At 35.3% G+C, this 22,822-nt stretch overlaps 1 protein-coding gene across 1 annotated transcript in view; it reads right to left on the bottom strand.

The window, feature by feature from the left end:
* Positions 1–22,822, bottom strand: part of ADAMTS20 (ADAM metallopeptidase with thrombospondin type 1 motif 20) — a gene marked incomplete at both ends in the record, with an annotated part of 84,724 nt that overhangs the window by 25,177 nt on the left and 36,725 nt on the right. Inside the window, 17 exons of the mRNA XM_082279728.1 lie at positions 165–341; positions 1,800–1,961; positions 2,275–2,565; positions 2,777–2,941; positions 4,071–4,178; positions 5,068–5,190; positions 6,826–6,990; positions 7,719–7,883; positions 8,355–8,565; positions 9,255–9,381; positions 9,926–10,055; positions 10,165–10,331; positions 11,587–11,682; positions 15,271–15,388; positions 16,503–16,639; positions 16,736–16,917; positions 18,272–18,417. Coding sequence (XP_082135854.1) covers positions 165–341; positions 1,800–1,961; positions 2,275–2,565; positions 2,777–2,941; positions 4,071–4,178; positions 5,068–5,190; positions 6,826–6,990; positions 7,719–7,883; positions 8,355–8,565; positions 9,255–9,381; positions 9,926–10,055; positions 10,165–10,331; positions 11,587–11,682; positions 15,271–15,388; positions 16,503–16,639; positions 16,736–16,917; positions 18,272–18,417 — 2,670 coding nt within the window. The remainder of the gene's footprint in view (positions 1–164; positions 342–1,799; positions 1,962–2,274; positions 2,566–2,776; positions 2,942–4,070; positions 4,179–5,067; positions 5,191–6,825; positions 6,991–7,718; positions 7,884–8,354; positions 8,566–9,254; positions 9,382–9,925; positions 10,056–10,164; positions 10,332–11,586; positions 11,683–15,270; positions 15,389–16,502; positions 16,640–16,735; positions 16,918–18,271; positions 18,418–22,822) is intronic.

Here is a 22,822-nt window from a genome sequence, read left to right as displayed (position 1 = left end):
TGTAGGAACAATTTCTTTATAAAACTACATAGACTATATTCTACATGCATTATTATTTCACTGTTATGAAATAAAATAATGATATGAAATCTTTTAAAAGACAAGGGGAAATAGAGTGACAGAAAGAACAAGAAAGCAAAAAATATTAGTGAATGCTATCGTACCGATTTCCACGGTCCCCGATGCCAAGAAACATCACCAGGGCAAGAGTGCACATTACATTGTGCCGTGTTAGGTGGCTTGTCTAGAATTTCACAGCTTTGATCACCCAACATTTGGCCAGTGGGAAGCTGACAAATCACCAGTCTTGTCTTTATTCCATCTCCACAAGTCTGAGTGCACTGAAACACAGAATTTTATACGCAATAATTTTAATAACAGAGTCATCACATACCATGAAACCAAAAGATATAGCAATAATCAGAACATCATACTATTTACTGTGTCTACTTCCATATTCCCTGGACACTAGTCAAGAATGAGGACTTAAATCTAATCTCATGTAATTCTCTCACCAAAACATTTACCAAACCACATTTTTATGGTTTATCAAGTGATTTTCTGCAGAAGGTCTCAGTTACAGACACTCTGTTAAGGACAAGTAATTGTGAGAATAAATGTGCATGTGTCTCTTTCTTTAGTAAGAGGAAAAGATGGAAATTTGCCTTAAAACTAGTTTTCCGTGCCAGACAGTGGGCAGAAAAACTCAGAAAACTCAGACTGGGAACATTTTTACACAGTCTAGTTTATACAGACTAAGTGAAAAATACTTACAGGATGTGTTTTCTGGGTTTCAGTTTGCCTGTAATTCTTCAATACCAGTTCTCATTCCTAATGAGCTCTTAAAACCAATCTACAATAGTTCAAAGCTTTTTACTGTATTCTCAAGGATTCTAAATTAGAAAAAAACTGCAGCCATCTGTATGAACTGTATTCCAAGTCTATGGCTATGGACAGAAAAAATATGACATTTAGACTGACCTTGAGAACTGAATGGCTAAATCTGGCCAAAACAAGGGGAAAAAAAGGTAAAATAAAAAAGTCACTCAACCCATTTTTCTTATTTTTTCAATTCCAGTCATTGATTTTCAAGAATAAGAAAAGTGGGCAAGAATCACAAGAGGTTAGATTAGAACAAATGCAAAAATAATCAGCTTTAATTCTTTTTATAGTGTTTGAGCAAGAATATGTGGTCAAGATATGACATCACACAGCATGAAGAAACTGTTCTTTGTCCAATAAAATGTTTCATCAAAATGTTCTAACCCAGGCACAACTTTTAGATGCATGATCCTATCTCCATACTTCTAGTTTCTAACTACCACCCAGCAACTACTACTGCTTGCAGCTACTACTGTTAGGACCTATGACAGGACATGGAATAAAGTTTCTCTACAGCTTCTTATACCCATTTTTTTTTCTTAGACTAGCTATTACACTGCAGTTTATCTGCATACAATCCAGCTTTTTGTAATAGATTATAATTTGTTATGTCTCAAGATACATGTTTTACAACAACTACATGATTTGCTGATGTTGTATATCCTTAGCCCCACACAATACTTACTTCTTCTGGATTTACATCACTCATATTTACACTACAGTTCTGGATTTGATCAAAGAATAAAGTTTAGCTAAACAGCTTGAAATTAATTCTTTTTAAATTTTTAAATTTTAAACTCTATTAAGTAAGTAAAAACAAGGTGTTCAGTTCCACTCACAGTCACGTAATAATTAAGATCCTACTTCTAAACTTATATGGTAAACAATGTTCCCCTTTGTAAGTGAAATGCTCTTACTTCTCCCCAGTTCCCGAAGTTCCACCGTGGGCAGGGTCCAGAATCACAGTGTCTCGACTCTGAAGGTTTTGTTGCCTCATCACAATTACTGGCACTTCTTCCTTCCTCATCTTGACATACTACAACTCGGCGGTGAAATCCACCTGCACAAGTACTAGAACACTACCAAAACAGGTAAACATATATTTTGCCATTGCATGATCAGAAAAATGTAAAATATGTTGGTAAAAGAGGTTGGTTTTAAACCTTAACATTCAAAATTGAAATTTTCAAATAAAAATGACTACTATGTAGAAGTACTTTAAATTTGAAATCACAGAAAAATTACACTTAGAATTTAATATATTCTGAACAACAATAATTTTTTAAATTAATGTGCTTCTCTTTTGATCAAATCTGTACTGCAATAATATTCCTAGAAATGTTAACACAGATGTAACAGAAAAAATTAATATATTCTAAAGAAATTTCTTACTGCTCCCCAGGGTCCAGTTCTCCACTGATATCCTCCCACAGAAGGACGGTTCCACTGGTTTAAATTGTCTTGTGGAGGGTGCACGGGGAGGTAACCTATTTCTGGAAAATGGCTTGGATGGTCATGTATTTTTGGAACATGATGATAAACCGGTGGACATGGTGGCATGTTACATTCTTGCTCCTTAGGAGGTCGGCCTTCAGGATCACAGTAATTCTCATTGATTTGCTGATGATAGTTGACACAGATGACTTCTCTTGTCACTATTCCACTATCACATGTAACTGTGCACTGACCAAAAGATTAACATAGTGTTCGTCACAGAACATTGATAACTAATAAACAAATACATTTATATTTACTTTTGACAAGAACAAACATATACTTTGTTCTTTCAAGGGATGCAATTTCAATCATGCTTGCACAAAATACATACTAAACAGAGATTTGGCCAATAATCTAAATACACACATTAAAAAAAAAAGTTACACTTAATACTTACAGGGGACCAATTTCCAACTTTCCACTCTCCACATGGGCTAAAGCAGCTTGAAATTTCAGCTGGTCGTGGTAAATAAGCACACAAAGATTCATCTGCTATTTCTCCATGAGCATCTCTACAACTCACATAGCGAGCACGATTGCCCTTCCCACAGGATGCAGAGCACTGTCAGAGAACAATTCAAGGCCATCACACTTTAAGAGACTAAAACAAGATTACGCAAGCATCTAAAATACTAACATAGCTTAGTATCAGCTTGACTTTAGAATTAAATCAGATTTCCATTTCACACTAATAGAGCCATGCATTCAGAAAGGAAAGTGAAATACTGCTGAAAGATTTAGGCCTTAAGAACTTCTGCTAGTGTGGAACTGAGTTGCATGGCCTTAATTCTCAAGAAGAATTTCAGCATATATAAACAGACAGCACTTAAACTATAACATGGAATAATTATACAGTTTCAAGCAACAACAGAAACATCAGTAACTTCCAGAACATTTTAGTTATTACACAGTGATGCAATATTTACATCAACTGTTAAAATAAAAACCAATATTAACAATCCATTTGCCATTATGGTTTGTATTAGCAGACGCCACTGAGCCCCTTCTGATGCCTTTATAGCTGAGAAGTTCAAGGTGGATTTAATGAAGAACTGATGAGTAGCCTCAGTTTATGCACCCTTTACTGCTATTTAGTTAAAATGGTTGTACAAAAATATAACTGCATTATATGCTTTGTTAAATATCTCAAGGGATTAACAGACACACCTATATTTTATAGATAATTTTAAATTTTCACATTTCTATCAAGTAAAACTAATTTTCAACGTTATCAAAATAAAAAGCTTCCGTTGAAGAAAATTTATGTAGGAACCATTTTAATAATGCTTATTTTACAAAAAAGTCAAAATAGACCTTGAAAGACTCTAACTGTTTAGTATTACTATTCACATCAAAGATTTAAATCATATTTTAAAATCAAAGATGATCTCCATACTCAGAAACTGATCAATTACATTTAAAAAACCACTTCCTAGCACACTGTCAATCATATGAGAACTATCTCACTCAGAACCCCAGCTCCTAGAATTCTGCTTTTTTCCTACTATTTTTTCTGGTTGGACTGGAAGCACAGTTTCCTGGGAGTGTCTATCTGCTCCTTAAGAAACAGTTTCTTTTCTTAAGAAAATATTAGAATTCCTTTTTAATCTATATATTAATGAGAGCTTTATGGAAAAATCGGTGAATGAGTGGAGGACAGCTCTGCAAGGTGTGACTGCTGCATTACATACTGGAGTCCATGATCCATATCTCCATTGGGTCACCTTCCCCACATGAACTAGAGGAAGTGAAGTAGTCCATAATTTTGTATTTTCTGGACAAGAGGGCAATTCACATTCCTGTGGGGGTGAGGAAAAAAGAAGCTTTTGAAATATACATTTTGGAAGAGCCAAATGAAAAGCAAATGGTTAGATCCTACCATTACAATAAACCAGCATTAATTAACACATAAATACCGTCTTTTACATTTTCCCTGGAATTATTCAAAGACCTTTTATTGAATTGTTTTGTTTTGTTTTAAATTGAGTGTCAAAGAAAATTTACTTGATCTTAAAACTGCATTAGTAATAATTAATAATATTGGCACTTTGAGAAAGAACAGTTTTGGCAACTTGTTGGAGACAAGGAGCATAGACATTACAATGTCCTGCTTCAGAGCCACAGGCAGCACACAAGGACCAAGCAAAGAAGGTGGCTGTGCTGCCCTGTCCTTTATACCTTCAGCTACTGAGAACATAAATTTGCCCAGTTTCAGTCAGTAGCCAAACAGGTATCACAATTAAAAATGTAAAGGATACTCAAACCCAGTGTTTTCACATCTAAGTGGAAATAAATTATATCAATTAACTGGCTTTTATATTTAGAAGCTTATAAAGAAGCCAGTTGGGTACTATTATTTATTAAGCAGGATGGCAAGCAGTGTCCTTATAATGTTCTACATGTTGGAGCTTCCCCCACTGCCAAATAATCACAGGCTTTTGGATTCCTTGAAATAATATACTCTAACTCTTCAACCACGTACCACCTTCAAACATCGAGTCTTGAAATTACCCTTCTTTTCCTTAATTCCCTGGGCAAAATTTGATGTTTGTGAAGAAAAGCATAGAGTTTCAGTATTTTTTTCTCATTTTAGAAGTGATTTCCTCCAAGTTCCCTCACAGAGTCAGTAGACAACAGTTGTATTTAGACAGTTTTAACAGGTAAGTAGAGAGGTACTTTTTGACTTACTTGACTGTCTCTAGGACGAGTGGCAGCATCGCACTCCCTGTCGTCGTTCAGAATAACACGGTACATCCCAGTGACGCATTTGACTGCGCGCACCTGGTATCCGCGTCCGCATGTTACAGCACACTGTTGAAGGCAGGAATGTAATACACTTGAAATAGCGCTATTTATAATCAAATTTCATTTTTAATTACATTTTCTACTTTAAAACTCTTTCCAGAATGAATAGAAATGACTACTGAGATGGTGCTAACTTCCTTTGTGGCAGACCATCAGGTACTTAACCAGTGTCCACAGCACACGAATGAACATTATTTGTGCAGGATGCACGCTTTCTCTCTTTTCCCCTTTCTACCCCCTGCAGTGAGTAGGCTGGAGGTGGGCAGGAGGCTGGGAAGGAACACTGCCAGAACAGCAGACCTGACCTGATCAAAGGGACAAATCCATGCTCTATAATGCCATGCTCAGCAATAAAAACTGGTGTAGAGAAAGTAGAGGAAATGGGAAGAGTAAGAGTAGCTTCAAATGAATCACTAGCTGCAGCTGTTAAATGTCTTTCCCTTCTCTATAGAGTTTGACTAGATTGCACTCAAAGAAGCCCCACAAAACATTAAATGGCTGAAAATATTATGACACAAATCCTATAAATGTTGTGGTTCAAGCACAAGTACTTGTAAAAACCTGGTTATGAATGGCTATGGTGGTACAGTGGAAAAACTGCAATGAAAAGCTCTGCTCTAGTGACACAGACTGGTAAATTGCTTGTACAAGCTATTTCAGAAGACTATTTTTTATTAATAAGAATTCTATCATGTGACTGAATTAATTTTTTATTTACTTTTTGCATTTAGCTTGTAGGAATGGAAAGTCATCACCCTGTGATCAAAAGATTACATAAAAGGAATTCTACATTATGTTAGACAACAGTGCGTTTATCTCTAAGGTAAAAAATAGAAGAAATGTCTAAGTTAAAAATATACTTCATTTCCAAAGGTATATTTATTCTGTATTTTAGTAACAGGTTGTATGTAATAAAACAAAGATCAGCTGCTCTTCAGTTATGATTTCCCACCAACATCCAAGAAACACTGAATAATCTTCTGTTGGTTTGAGTAACCTGATCTTATAAAAGCCACATGAAACTGAGTACCTTATTTTTTAAAATTAATTCTCATCTATATGGTGGCAAAAGTTTCCTTCACAAATTAATTCACTTTTTTCTAGAGTTTTAAATCCACTCTGGTTTACATTAGATGAGCATCACACAGGAACACATTTTTCAACAGTACTTTCACATGAAGAGACAGCAGATCTTTTATCACTGAAGGTAAAAATGAAATGTAACAATAAAATACTAAGTCTTTTTCCCTGCTATAATTAGCATATACATTTCTATGATCGTAATTGATGCTACCACTTGAATATGCCCATTCACCTATAAATATTTGGTCTTTTACCCGTGTCACTCATGTGAACAGTTTGCTACCCTTATTTTCATTATTCTGGTGATGTAAAACACTCATGTGCAAAAGGATCTTTGATATTAAGGCTCAGGATCAATTACTATTTTAGGCATTTAACTTATATTTGGGTGTTCCTAAATTACAAGTTAGATAGCCAGTACAATCCTGGAAACAAACGTGAATCAATTCAAGTAAAACAACTGCTAAAGACTCAACTATAATGTTTTAAAAGTATTGTTTTGTGATTGCTCATAGCCTGAACCATAAAACAAGAAACCAGGAATCCTTATGTACTCACTGATCCCCAAGGCCCTACTTGCCAAGATGCACATTCATGAAGTTCACACGGTGTTACTGATTCTGGTCTGTCATTTGGGTTACAGAAATCATCTCTCAGTTGCTCATCGTTAAGTTGGCACCAGACTTGACGATGCTTCATTCCTTTGCCACATGTCACAGGACACTGTAAAATTATTAGAACCATCAGTTTGCGGAGAACCTGATTAATGAATCTGCATTAATGGCTTCAATTTCTTTTAGTAACTTGTTGGATTTTAAAAATCACATAAATAACAAAAATATTCCATGAATGTAAGTAGTCAAAAACCCCTATTTTTTAATGAACTCTCCATTTCCTGTTGGCTTCAACTCAAATGCTAATACAAAAAAATCACTATTAAGATTCAAAAGCTACAAATTATAAAAACTATATAAAACTATATATAACTATATAAAACGATCATTTATTTCCAATAGAGTAAAGAATACTTGTTTAAAATAATAGCGCATATATCATAGCTTTCACTGGAAAAATGTTTAAACTGTCCGATTCTTTTATATCCACCTAATCTATAATAAAATTAATATAATTCTATTAAACAGAACTATACATTGGCTGTATAGTTCTCATTGCTTCATAAAAAAGGAAATACAAATACATTTACTTTACGTATCTTCACTACCTCATTTTAATGTAACAAAATTAAGGAAAAAATGAATTCTAGGAGTGTTTTACAGAAGTTCTCATGCCATTCATAGATCTGTGATGTGCATCAGACAAATCATAGGACTTCAGAACTTTTATAACTGTGTGGCCCAAAATAAAATAAAAACCCTAAACACTTAATGCAGCTTATTTTAATATCCATGACTAGGACCAAATGTACCTTAAGTTTTCCATGGTTTCATTACCTCGCTCCAGTCAGTAACCGACCAGCTTGGACATAAGAATTCATTGCAAGTCTGTGTAACAACTCTTGGAAGTTCCTGGCATTCTCTGTCAGGAAGATGACGACCCAAGTTGTTCATACAAAAAGCTTCTCTGGTTCTGACACCTCTTGCACAGCTCCTGGAACACTGTGGTGTATAGTTATGAAACAGGAAACAGAATACAATAAAACCAGGCCAAAATACATTATCAGTCTTAAAGATGTTAATGATTGCGCCAGACCAAAGTGTCCTCCATTTAATCCACAGGCTGCTAATATGTTCATTTGAGATAAAATCAGCACTTTGTATAATAGTTAAAAGAAAAAACTTAAATGAAGAATAAAACCAAAATTGTACAGAACTAAATTAATATACACCTTTAATTACCAGATCTTTGCTGCTGACTTCCAAAACCAACCTGCAAGCAAGCTACCACTTCTTACAAAAATATAAGGAAGTTGCTTAAATATAAAGGTTGGTATTAGCTGATCCCACAAATCTGTATTTTTCAAACATCGCTTCCTTTTAGTTATTAAGCTAAAAAAAATATAGAGAAATAAAAATTTGGTATGCATGCCAGAACTATAATGGTACAATAAAGAAGTTTTAAATCTGTACCTCTGACCATTCTGTGTAGTGCCAACTTCTTAACATACAGTCACCATAGCAGGGCTCTCTGGCTGGTGGTTTCTGCTGATCAGCACAGTACTTATCATCCACTGGAGCACTGAGTCCTCTTGCAATGGAGTACTTCATGCAGTGGATCTCAATAGACCGATGTCCTGGGCCACACTTTGATGTACAGTCACTTTTCCCAACACTGTGCCACCTACAATGACACAATTTTCTGTTGCAGAAAGCTAACTATGTTTAAAAAAATATGACCATGGCAATTAAAGCACTCAGAGAACTCAGAGAATTATAATGTAAATATAGATATGCATTTTAGGGAACAGATGAAACTGTAAACTCTATCTCATGACCAGGATTTTTAAAGCAATATAAAAGAATTTGACTCAGGCTTAAAAGAACTTTTTAAATTTAAAGGATCTTTTGTCTTCATCTCCAAGTGACTTTGAAAAATGTAAGCTATAATTCTAACTCTTCATCCTCTGAACACTTCAGTGTGGGCTATCTTGGAGTGCAAAAACACAACATCTGTTTCAAATTAGTTCCAGTTGTGGGTACAGTTCTGGTGGAAAATGTATTTCAAGCAGCAATACAAGTTTTTGTGCCAGAATATATAGAATAGATTCACAATTCTAGCAAGAGATTTTGTACTTTACAATAAAAATTAGAAAAGTACCTAGTTCTACGTGGAGTCAGAGGTGTAAATATAATGTATAAAGCCATTACACCAACAGATTTGAGGAAAACAAGGAGAGATGGGAAGGATGAGGGAGGTAGAGAGGGATGGAGAGACAGAGGATAAAGCAGTCTGAATTACTTTGTTTCAATATCAATCAATAAAAACATATAAGACCACATATAACTCCATCAGTTAGGAACCTTTTTTACCTTAATTCACACTCTGTATTACACTCCTCAAAGACACTTGGTACAGTAGGTATGAATTCACATCTTTGATCAGACACTACCACATGATCACTTTCACGTATACATGTCACTCTTCTTCTTCGAATACCTTGAAAAAGCACCAGAAGAAGTAAATAAAGGGCTAAATTAAGAGTGCCTTATGGATTCCATTCATCATTTGGGAATTTAACTGAGATACCCCATTAACACAAATTGCTGTATACAGCAGATTCTGCACAAACAGGCTGCTTTGTGCAGCTCACTACATTCCAGGTGGAGAACAACCTTTTCCCAATCACCTGTTCCACCTCCCAGCTGTCGTACAGTGGTCTCACAGGGTATCAACTTTAGTAGACATACAATACCACCTTAATAGGACATATCAGATTTGATTCAACCTTTTTTTTTAATAAACTGCTTCTATGTTTCCAAATGTAGGTTTGAATATAGAATTGTACTGCATAAGTACAAAAAATAGCAAAAACAAAAATCAGAAGCTATACTGTCCTTAAAGGCTCTGTGCACTTAAAGTTTACTGAGGGTAACAAGTTTCTTCTTCACAAGTAAGGGTGAAAAGTAAGAGAACTTAAGACAACTCCCTTCCTAAATGCCATCAGATCTTTGGTTCTGGTGAAAAAAATACTTCACAGTACCTTGGCACATCCTGCTACAGTCTTGCCAGGGTCCATAAGGATCCCATGTAAACACATCACTTCCATCTTCTATCGGGACATTGAACGAATAACGCACATCAGGGTTGTATAAATTCCCTACACACAAAACCTTGATTGAGATAAAATGATAGCTGTTTTTCAGTGAATTTGAACATAAAATTAAGAACATAATGATCATGTAGGAAATTTTCAGGCTTATGAAAAAAGTAAACATGCACCTGTAAGGTTAGTTCTTCTTCAACTCTATCAGTGCTGTTAATTCGTTCTATTGTATTGTTTGAACCACTGTACTCAAAAATGGCTCCTTGTATATTGATTTCTCTTTTTGACATGCTAACAACAAAATTTCCATTCAAGATAAAATTTCCATGGGTATCTGATAAAGCTGTAAGTGAAATAAAATATTGGAGATCTATTTAGTTAAAAGGTTCTATCAATAAAATCTCATCAACATGTAGTTAATGTAAAAAGTTGTATCAAACAGTTTCAAATTAATGAATTCGTTCCTAATCATCAGTAACTTTCACCTGAGCAGTTGTCATGATATTCTCAGCCATGGATTTTCTCTACATTATAGTAATTTAATAATATTTGTTCTGCTGAAGGGCTGACTGAAGTAATGACTTTTAAATTTGGCTAGGTTCTGTTACTGTAGAAGGAAACAATAATTATTGGTATTTCTGCCCTATTCTACAGCCCACACCCTTGTATTTGCTACAGCTACTTCTACTGAACTAGGTTTTAAAACTAAACTTGAAAATAAAAATAAATTATGAGGCATTTATGATAGTAATTTAAGACAATGACCATTTTGCAATAATAAAGATGAAAAACAAGTTAAACATTTTTAAAATAAGGTAAAATTTGTAGTACAAGATGCTATTCAGGCATTGCTACATTTGAAATGGAAGCTAATGCCAGGGAGCGAGGGTTGTTTCTGTGTCCTGCGAGCTGCATGTGTAACAACTGGGCAACAGGTGACAAGGAAAACATTTTGAGAATTCTGAAGTTTGCTGGCTAGGATGACAACGGAAGAAGAGACAGAAGGTAAATATGCTTCAATATTTTTTCAGGCACTTCAGATACAATGTAACTACTATGAAATAGAACAACCAAGATTTTTGGTAGGATGTACTCATGAATTCTTTGTTACCTACGCACACTTGCAAATCTATCAGCATGTGATGGCCTTTATACTCTTTATGTCCCAGACATAATAGAAAAAGAGAAATATGAGACAACTGATAAATTTGCTGATGGTCAGACTGCTTTGTTCATAAATGAAGTGTATGCTTCCAAGATTTAAAACAACAAATACCTACATTATTCCTGAGTTCACTTGTGGTGTTTCAATTAACATTGTGACAACAAAGTAAAAAATTGACAAAACGATGCAAGGCGCTGTAATTCTTATTCTCTGATGAATGAACACACTCATCTGAGAATTAGAAACCTTAACAACATATCACTGATGTTTTTGGAAAACTAGTATCTATAGAGAGACACAGGCAAATGAAGATAAAAATAATTAGATATTTTCTCCAAAGTCTTTATCAGACTTCTCATAGTATACTCAATAATATATTCCCTGTCAAGAGCACAAAACCTATCCATCAATGTTGTACACAGGAGGCTTTTACCAAGGTAGTTGTCATCTTCTGGTTTCCCTGAGTAGCTGTGCTGTCGAATATCAATATTTGTTGCTCCTTTGGGAATATTTACTACAACATTGTAACCTGCAAATTAATTATATACAAAGATGGTCAAGTATTAGTAAACATGAAAATATATTTTAACTTCATTCGCAAAACCCTACAGTGCACCAGAGACAACCAACGATGAATGCCTTCACGTGTTACGAAGTGTTATGTTCTGTGTTCAGAAATGTGAATTCAATTCTTTACCACTGAGTTCAGTCGACTCAGAAAAATCCCTAGAGAGCAGAACTACTCTAGAAAGCAGTCAAGTATATCAAGAGGGACTCCGAAAACACTGTGACTGCTCAAAATTTAAACTTTTACAGAAATCTGGGGAAGTCACTTAACATGAAATATCTCCATTCCCTGTTTACACAATTGAGGTAGCTTTTCTCTTCACAAGAGTATTTCAAGACAGCATGCTAAAGAATGAGTCTAAATACCAAAATATTGCAGCGTTGCAGGTCATATGCATAGGTAGATATAGCTGTTAAACTAGCCATGCCTGATCCACCTTCTCCTGCTTAAAATATTGAGTGCACACCCTTCAAAATACAAATGCTTCACAAATGAGTCATCACTTCTTGTAATATCTCATAGTACTATTATGGTAGCCTTGCCACCAGGTAACAAAATAAGGTGCATCAAGATCTATTTTTTTAAAAAGTTACTCTGCACATAAACCTAGGTTAAAAAGTCCAAACCTGTTTCTCACAGAAGCTAATCATGAACTCAAAACGATACCTGCAGCTAAGAAAAACTTAGTATGGCAAACATTGGAAACATAATAAATACAAACTTGTAATCTGAGCTAATAATAAAAATTCTGATAATTTTTCCACCTATTTCACTGTGTTTAACAATATTACTGTGATTTTAGTTGATGCACCTCTGGGGGTAAAAATTTCAATGCCAATACCCTTTTCATTTTGTACTGTGTTGACCGGGATAGAGTTAATTTTCTTCACAGCAGCTGGCATAGGGCTGTGTTTTGGATTTGTGCTGGAAAATGCTGATAATTCAGGGATGTTCTAGTTATTGCCAAGCAGAGCTTACACAGAGTCCAGTCCTTTTCTGCCTCTCACCCCACTCCACCAGCAAGGAGGCTGGAGGTGCACAAGGAGTTGTGAGGGGATACAGACAGACCTCAGCTGACCACAGGGATATCCCAGACCATATGGCATCATGCCGGGCACAAAAACTGGGGAAAAAAGGAAGAGGGGGTGTTCAGAGTAATGGCGTTTGTCTTCCCAATTCACTGTTTAGCATGACAGAGCCCTGCTTTCCTGGCTGGACACCTGCCTGCCCATGGGAAGGGGAGAATCAATTCTTGCTTTGCTTTGTGTGTGGTGCTTTTGCTTTACCTATTAAACTGTTCTTTATCTGAAACCATGAGTTTTCTCACTTTTATTGTTCCAGTTCTCTCTCCCCATCCGGGAGGCAGTGAGTGAGTGACTGGCTGTCTGGCTCCAGATGGGGTTAAGCCATGACAATTTCATAATTCATTAACTTCCAAGTGCTTTTAATCTATTAAAACTATGCCATACATTTAAATGAAGATTTAATCTAATTACAGGTCCATCACATTTACCAGCTGGGGGCAGCATTGCAATTGCAAATTGACAAGCTGCATGCTCTGGATAAATACACGGTTTGGTCAATCTTTCAACATACTGGGAAGAAAACCAAAATACAGTTAAAAAAGCCCCTCATCTCACACACTGAAGACTTTCTGGTAAAAGAATGAAAGAAGAAAAAATATGGGAGGAAACTATAAACAAAGCTGCATGTTGTCAAGGATACAAGAAGAGAATAAATCACATACTAGGCCACTGAGAATGACCATCATCCAGGAAATCCTCAGATACTCTAAATTGATGCAATAGTAATAGCCAACACAGTAATAATGTGCACATGATTAGATTACTATCTCTTAAAATGAAAGCCAAGTAAATTAGTATTTTGCTGTAATGAATTTTTGATTATTGCTTTACTACTGTTTACACAGTTACTGACAACATCATAACTGCATGAATATAAGCACACACCACAGGCTGCTACTGTCAATTCCAAATTCTGCCTTAGTAAAATGACTCATTTCGGTTTGAAAGGGAAACAAATTAAGTCAAAAGAAAAAGATCAAGTGCACATCAGCATACTTAGCTCATGATCCTAATTCAGAATTTTTTTGGAAAATAGTATTTCCTCAGACAATGCCTTCAGTCATTAGCCTAGGGATGTCTTAGACCTTCCATGGACACTGGAGTTTCAGTGTTCAGATAAGTACAATTTCTTGTTTGCATGGCTGTATTCCTACTTGAGCACACCTGAGTGATAATCCCACATGTTCAGCATACTGTTCCTTGGTATAACTCAGTATTATCTTTTATATGCTATAATTTCAAGAATTTGAACATAATTTAAAGCATTCAAGTAACTATAAAACCAAATAATAACTCAAGGTTTTCCTCATCCCAAAACATGGGGGCTTTTTTCCCCTCCATCTTCAATACGAAGCAAGTAAGTCTGTGACAATAGAAAGCTGTTAAATAGCAGAGAGTGACAGTTTTGACCATATTTGCAAAATGGCAGTTTCACGTAATTGTCACTGGACTCGTAACAAATACGTGTACAACAAAATTCATGTGCTATTTATAAGCACCTTCTTAGGATAGACACAAGAAAAAATACATGTATTTGTATGGGAAGGGTGGCTGTATAATTTAAGATTTTTGATAATTTTTGATGAGTCCACTGCCAGGGAAGAAGAAAATCCAATAGGGTACTTGGCATACTTTCCTCTTCAGCAGCAAACCCTTTATTCTATGAGGATCCTATTTGGCAGCTCTCCAGGTATTATTTTCACTTTGCCTGGGGTCTCTTTCAACCAGTGAAGCAGCACGAAGGAGCCTCTAGGCTGATATTAACCTGGAGACTTCTGTCCTTATGTTCTATGTTCTAACTACTTAACTGCACTGCTATGCACATACAAGAGTCTCTCCATACTTCACAGAAAAGACTACTTATAGAAGAACTATCAGTAGCTGTATTAGAGAAACTAAATCAAATAAATAGGAAATACCAGGGTTATCCAGAAGTTTCTCATTCACTACCTGTCAATGAGGAGGAAAAAACATAAATATTGTTACCCCTGTTCTCTGGAAGAAGGAGGCTCACATTTCACAGGCTGTAATTTTCACTCTAGGAGGAAAGGAACCCCATCAGCTGCTCACAACACGAACTTCTTGCTATCTCTTTACACAGCCAAAATGAGACATTGGAATGTGTCCTTCAGCTGCTAAGTTTCAGACCAGAGAACGCAAAGTAAAAAGCAGGAAGCATTCATCCTTTTAAAGTACTTTTACCCTCATCATTTCTTTTATCCATGTCTTTGGCTTTGACCTTTCAGCAGATTGATTTTTTTTTTTTCACTTGAATGGGTTAGTATGTCATAGCGTTTGCCTCTGCATCCTTGAGAGGGAATATGACTGAAAATCAAAGGTATTTTTTGTTGATAGAGGCCCTAAAGAACATACACTGAAATCCTGCTTCCTTAAATGTAAAGAATAATTTCTAAGCCATATTGAAGTGTGCATTAAGATTAAAAAAAAGGCAAAACAAACATACCATAATGAGCACTGTTGAAAGTACCTGCAAGTGTTTTACATGAAGAATTATCACCACCACAGATTCCACATTTGTCTCTCCTTGCCTTTGAATTCAAAACATGATCACAGCCTGCTTGCTAAAAAAATAAAAATAATAAAAATAATAAAACCCTTTATCACTCAGCCCAATAGAAAACAATGAAAATAAGTAATGTAAGCTTCCCACTACCCCAAAATATTGTTGTTCACTGTATATATCTAGTCTTCCTTGGCAATTCATTAAATGCCTTTAATGGTTTTGGATTTTGCAATGTAAGGGCAAAACATAATGGTGCAGTTCAAATACACTTAATATGTCAAGAACTGTATAAGAATACATAACGGTACATAGAGATTTTGTATAAAAAAATCAACATAGTGTATAAATTTAAATTCATGTTTACATTAAAAGTCTTGGAATCCTAAAAGCAGTATGTATATGGCCATCAATTAATTTAAAGTCTGTCATTACTGAAAAGAAGCAAATGAATATATATATAGACTATGCTGGTTAAACTAACATAAGAACAATTTTTGTTTATGTATCTTTACTTAAACTTCCGGGGTTTTTTTGAACTATGATAAACAGGATTAATCTCTGTCATTTCCTTTTTATTCAACAATATAAAAATAAGCTATATTTTCTCCTCATCCTGAATTTACTCAGTTTCACTGCAATCAGCAAAACCTCAACAAAGCTTGATAAGAAAGTCCTGAATTGTTAAAATATAGTTCCTTGCTTCTCCCAACAAAATCTTGTGACAATGCCACAGCTGCTATTAAGCAAAGAGTGCCGAATTGACTCAAGGGTCAGTTCCTCCTGATTTTACAGTAAAATAGTAATTACATAATCTATCTACCCTTGGATTTTCTACTATTTCCTTCTTTGGTAGCAGAAATACAATGTTAGTAATCACACAGCACGCTTCTTTCCTCCCCTTATGCTAATTTTGGATCAGTTTCTCACTGCTCACTTGGACAATATTAACTTTCACCTATGAGGCTTAATGAGGCAAGACTGTGGGTCTTCACATTCAACTACATGTTCCTCACTTAATTGCTTCCATTTCCAGATCTTTAATTTTATAGGAAATAAAATTAGCTTAAGTGAACTCACAACACCGTATTTTCAGTAATGTTTATTGGTATTAATATCTACTTTATCACCTGTTGAAATTGATTTTAATAATTAATAAGTTTAGATTTAAATACCCTGCATAAGCCTTGAACACAAAGGTCATTGGTTTCTGCTCCACAGGGAGTACCATCAGCAACTCTGTCCTTCAGCTGATAGTAGGAAGTTGTTCCAGAAACTCGGCAAAAAAGTTTACAGCGATCTTTCATAGAAACTGGAAAGAAAATCCAAGAGGTTTCTTGTCTGTTTTAGAACTTTATTTAAAGTAACGTTTTCATTGCATTAATTGAAAAGATGCGTAATTACTTACTACCACTGTATTTTGGAAGCCAGCGAACAGCAGAGGTAAGACCATTGATATTAAAGTGTTTGCCATCAAATTCAGAGCACTGCTGCTCCCGAAAATCTTTTTTGCCTTTTGGACATGAATCAGTATTGCATGACCGAAATTTCATCCTGCGGCCAACACAGTACTTTCCTCCATTTCTTGGCCTAAAATAAAGGTAAATGTAAAACACACTCATTTTCTAAAATTCCTGTTTTCCATGAAAAGTGGCCCAAGCCACTGATCTAAAAAGGAAAACCTCACACAGCATTCTGTCAGCTGTTACTGACTTAAACACACACTCAATTTCCACTGTGCATTCATTTATACCCAAAATAAACCCAATCCTTGTAAGATACTATTGCTGAGGTAGGTGGTAATCTTGCTACTGATGTTTATTAATGCATTATTATTTTTACTTCTCTTACAGCTATAACTATTTTGCCTGGGAAAAAGCATTATTAATTTTAATGCTTTTATCAATTTAGCTGAGATTACAGTCCTATTTTTACACAAGCAGCACCCCCCTCAGTAATTTGAAATTATTATTTTACAGAGTGACAAAGAAAGAAGACAATTACGAGCTGGTACAGTCTTTTCTGTAGTCCTAATACTGGTTTCACTTTGTTTGGATCAAAAGAATAAAAAGGGAAAATTGTGGAAAATACCTCATTTACTGTAAAGTCTAAAATACATTTTAACAGTTATAAACCCTGACACAAAGTAATTCAGTATTAGTATGTTTTGGGGGAAGAAAAAAAGAATAAATCAACAGCATATTGATACTATCAATTACTACAGACTGAAAGAGGCATTATCTAATGGCAATCTAGTCTACTGCCCCTTACATCAGAGAAAATAAAATAACCTGGGGCCATTTGATTGAAGTTTATTTATCCTACTGATAATATCAAGCTGACATGACTTCCTAGAAAAACTCTGAAATTACTCAGGCACCAGCCATGGTTCTGCTTCTGGACAAATTAAGGGTAAAGTTCTCCTTGACTTTTACTACAGAGAACAAAACCCACATGGAATTATTCATTCAATGTAATTTTCTAGTTACAAAGGTAAGTTTTAAATGACTCTGTAATAACCAGTGCTCCTTGTGGGACGTTACTGGTGGTGATGTTGTGGAAAAGCCTTAAATCAAAGCAAATCAAGTGTTTCACTGAAGAGATTAGTAGGAAAGACACATATTTATTTTTGCAGTTCTTACTTCAAAGAAAGCATCTAATGTTTCAAGAAGCCTCAACAGTTAGAGTAAACCTAGAAAAAAAGACCCTGCCAAAAGAAGTTTTTAGAAACATCTATAAGAATGGATCATATTGTTGAAAGACATGAGTAATCTGAAAGTCTTCTGCATATTAGAGTCTGTAGATTAATCTCTTTCCAAACATGGCTGAAACAAGCTTCACACTGATTTGCACAGCCCACAATACCTCCATTTTGTTTTGAGCCAATCCATAATTTCTTAATATCTTCATTATGCACTAATTTAAAACACAATAAAAAACATACTCTGGTCGATTACACAGCCTGGTGGTGCTCTTGATTCCACCTCCACAAGTTCTTGAACATGAGCTATAAGGTCCCCATGGGCCCCACTCTCCATCTACAGGACGCAGCTCCATTTCTCTGCTCACACAAATTCCATGGCGGCAGTGCTGCACAGTTGACAAACAAAATAAAATCTATAATTCAAGTAAAAGGTTACTGTATATTTTAGGCATAAAAATAACAAGATTTAAGAGCTCACTATTCTTATCTGGATCTGGATATTTTCTAAAATGTTCAATTTCCTTTAAGGTAACTTACCCAGTAGTCATGTTTTTAAAAATGCTGTCTAGAGTTCTTTGATCACTAGGAAATCTATGCTGAATATATGGATGCTGAATATATATTTATCTTGTCACCTTATTCAAATATCTCTAAAATATCTTGAATTCCTGATAACATTTTCATGCATAAAGTTCAAAACTAGATTTACAACTGTCCTTTATGTACAAGATTTTTGGTTTAATTTGGAATTCATGCTGATACAAAAAGTGAAAAGTTATAACAAACCACCAAGAAAATCAGGGTGTTTTGAACATCTCAAAAGCTAACTATTTAGTGGGATTGTTTGGGCAAAGCAGACAAGCATTTAAGACCTTGATTATGTAAAGCAAGATGATGCTATAGATTCATTCTTGAACTCAGACTTTTACACCTATAACAAAAGGTGTAAAATATTTTATTTATATTTTACAAATTTTTATTTACAACTTACTTAACAAAGCTACTACGATTAAAATGGAATGAACAGTTAAATTTTAAAAACTAACAGGTAAAGAAATAATAATTCTTAGAGCAAGATACTACATTGCAATGTCTTTTCTATTACTTTAGAGCTTATTCTTGGTGACGAACTACCTATTTCCAGTGGAAATTTACATAAAGGAGGAATTTTCATTTCATCTGCTGGGATTTACATTATTAAGAAGACAAAGATTGCAAGACTGTTTTGTTGTGGCCATGTCCACTATGAGACTTCACCACACTAGAACAGTAAACTATTATTATTTATAGAAAGCTATTCTCTTTTTTTCCCCAGAAGCATCCATCTCTTGCTTCTAAGTATTTACTATCCCTGTTCCTGACTGCAAATATGTATCCACTTTAGTGGTTATTCAAGAAGTACATGACTAAGAAGTCTAAATGAGAATCTTATGATTGGTGTATGTGTGACTGTTCCCAAAAAAATCCGCAGGAATTGCCAGCACTAATCCTACTGATGACTTATGGCAGTTGGAATTCTAATTCACTTATATCCTTTAGAAAATCCCAAGCAGTGTATTTGATCACAACACAGTGGAACAGTTTACATACTAAAATAGAATATTTAAAAGATACTATAATTTCAAAACTATATATCTTGCTGACTTCTATGTGGATAACCTGTCAACTTTGTCCTTGACTTCAAACACCTTCTGAGGCATCAAAGACTGCCCTCATCTGGAGACAAGACAGTGGCCAGGTCTGAAAACATGGGGTCAGTGCTCACACATAATAGAGAGAATTCTTCATTTGAGATGCCTATTTGCAGACTCAGGATTAGACTGTCCATGAATTAGGTTTGTTGTCAGGAGGGATTCTCCTAGTCATATTGACAGGGAGTGGCTAGTTCCATCTTTACCTGTAGTAAATACAGTATATGGATCAGTCACTAGAGCAGGTAATACCAATTCAACAGTTTATTTATCAAAATCCTTCTAGACATTAAGGTAATTTGAGCCTGTTTTGTCTTGCGGAGAGGCAAAGCCTAAGCTTCAGAAATAACAAAGTCTCTGGCACATAATACAATTTAAGAACCTCTGATACACAAAAGATAAAATAATTCAAATATTACACCCCTTTTTTTTACAATGAATTTAAATGTTACATAGAATTTCTGAAAAGTTATTACAAATTCATTGTAGGAACTATAAAGTAACATAAATTTTGCTGAGCACACAAAAATTGTGTACAGTCTTTCTGAGTATAGCTGACTGGCACAAAACTCAAATCTTGTTCAGTGGTTTTATCACTGCCTAAAACAACTCCTATATGCAATTTTTTCCTAATTAGTATATGCTTTTGTTACATTGATACTTATGTTCACATGATATCAACCATTTTGTTCTCAAAATAGGAATTTGTCACAGAATCAGATTATCTTCTCAGGCTTCTGCCTGAGTTCCTAATCCAACTTGATGATAAAATTGCCTTCCTGCATAATTCCTTGCCACACCAACTCTTGCATATAGGCAAGATTGCATATCTTTTAAGCTCTGAATGCCTGAATATGATAATTCCAGGCAATTCTCAAACCCAAACCAAACACAGAACAAAAACTAGATCTTGGCACATAACTGTGTAAGTGATTCAACCAATTGGTGAGATCATCACTTACTTGACACCAAGACTAATGCTTTAACTTAAAATCAAAAAGCCACCATTATCTCACTTCATACGAATTCTCACTGGAGTGCTTACTGTTAGTTTGTATTACTTTTTTTCAAGATGGCCTTAGGGTACCTTTACATCCAAACCTTCTAGTACCTAACATCAAATCTCTAGCAAACAAAGGCAGGCTTTCTACATAGTCCAGCCATAAGCTAAATGAGGAATATTAAGAACTTGCCTTTCCAAGACAGTCCTTAGCATCTTAGGAAATAATTTTTTACACTATAGGCTGAAGAGTCTAAATCCCCCTCCACAAAATGAATACTGAATTCTAATATAGGACAGTGACCTAGCATTCAGGTTCTTCTTTCATCCAGAAAAACATTTACAATAACTTGATGGGAGATTTCAAGAAAAGAGTTGTAAAATGAAATTTTATACCCACAACAGTATTATTTTGATCCATAAAAATGCAAAGCATATGCTCACATCTGGGATTTTAATAGCTTATTCAACAAACTTGTCTCAGCTATTATTCTGCTGCATTCCTACAGAAGCAACATGATGAAGTCACGGTAGAAAACTCCAGCACCAGACATGTTCCAGATGTTTCTCTGAGTTTGCTTGAATCATTGCTTCACTGAGAATACTATGATATACAGAGCTTTCACAAACTTAAATATAATTGCTTACAATTTTTTCCTATATTTTTAATGGTAAATATAGTGTATACATCATGTAAAGTGGGTATCACACATAATTCCAAACACAGATTGCAGCAAGTGGCAAGGCTGCTCTAGTCAAGATCAACAGTTGGTTTCTGTCAAAAAACCTAGAAATTCTGACCCAAATCCACATCAAATTACTATATCTTCAGAGATGAGAGGGAGAGTTAATGGTTCAAATTTGGAATCAATAAACCTATGGGTACCCAAATTTGTTTTTATTAATAATCTCCTTATAATGAGCACTTTGAGTCTTACCTATGGATTAACCTATGACTTGCTGAATTAATTTTGAGTGCTTCCAACTTATCTCTTACTGAACTTGCTAAATTTCCAGGAAAGCAACCTTGAAATAAATTATTAAAGCATTACTTGCCAGGCTATGCTTGATTTTGACTGAATCAAGGAGAGTGGTAGATGCATGCAGAACAGGACTAGAGCTCCTCTGAAATCAAGCACATCCCAGACAGCCTGGAAAAGGACTCCAAATTCACTCTTATTGCCTATATGATCCAGAGATACACATGGCTTTTGAAGACCTTGAGTCAAAGACTGACACACTGATGCTCAGTGTCTGAGGACATAATTTCATGCATTGGACCCCCATGTAGCCCTGCAGAAAAAGAGATGAACAGCTTTTCCTGAGCCTGTTTCCAGACACCAACATGTTTTCACAGATATTACTGGTAGCTGCTGGTGCTTCTAAAAGGAAACAAGATGACTGAACACTTCAGTATGAGGAGAAAATGAGAAGGGCAAAGTGTTGCAAAAGTGGACATGATGGTCTGTATTTTGCTTGTCAAATATCAATTTTATTGTTCTGAACTTTTTTTGCATTATAAAATAAAATCCAAACAGAGCTCTAAGAATGACTGTGAATAGCACAAGAAAAGAAATTTCTAGTGGATTGACTGCAGAAAAGGAAAATAGGTGTAGCTGGAATCACAAAACATAAAAACACTAAAAAGTGCTGCAGCACAAGATTCACTGTAACACATCTGGCCTGTAGCTTAAGGATGAGCATGAACAGTCTCAAAGCAGATTCCAATCATGGAGAACTGGGAAAGGAATATGAATCTTAGAAGTTACACAGATTCAGCACATGACCCCAATGAGCAGGGAGCAAAGATAAGAACACCCAGTCCGATGAATGTCAAATCCCTGTCCTTGCTGGCTGTAGCTATGTCTACAGAGTTCCCATTCATTCCCTTGAAAGAATGTACTGCTGCAGGCCTCTCTTCTGTCTACTCCAAATGGAGGCAAGGAAACCTTCTGCTGTACATCAAACTATATGTGCTCCCTGACTTCCTCCTATAAAATACATAATCCAGAAAGTGCATTTCTTGAGGAACCAAGATGAGAAGTGGGAACCTAAGGCATATAAAAGGAGCAAAACCAGAGCAGTTAATAAAACGAGCAT

Source organism: Coloeus monedula, assembly GCF_965178545.1.
Source record: "Coloeus monedula genome assembly, chromosome: 4".
Taxonomy (NCBI): Eukaryota; Metazoa; Chordata; class Aves; order Passeriformes; family Corvidae; genus Coloeus; species Coloeus monedula.
Note: the sequence above shows the minus strand (reverse complement) of the source record. Positions and strands in the feature narration are given on the sequence as shown.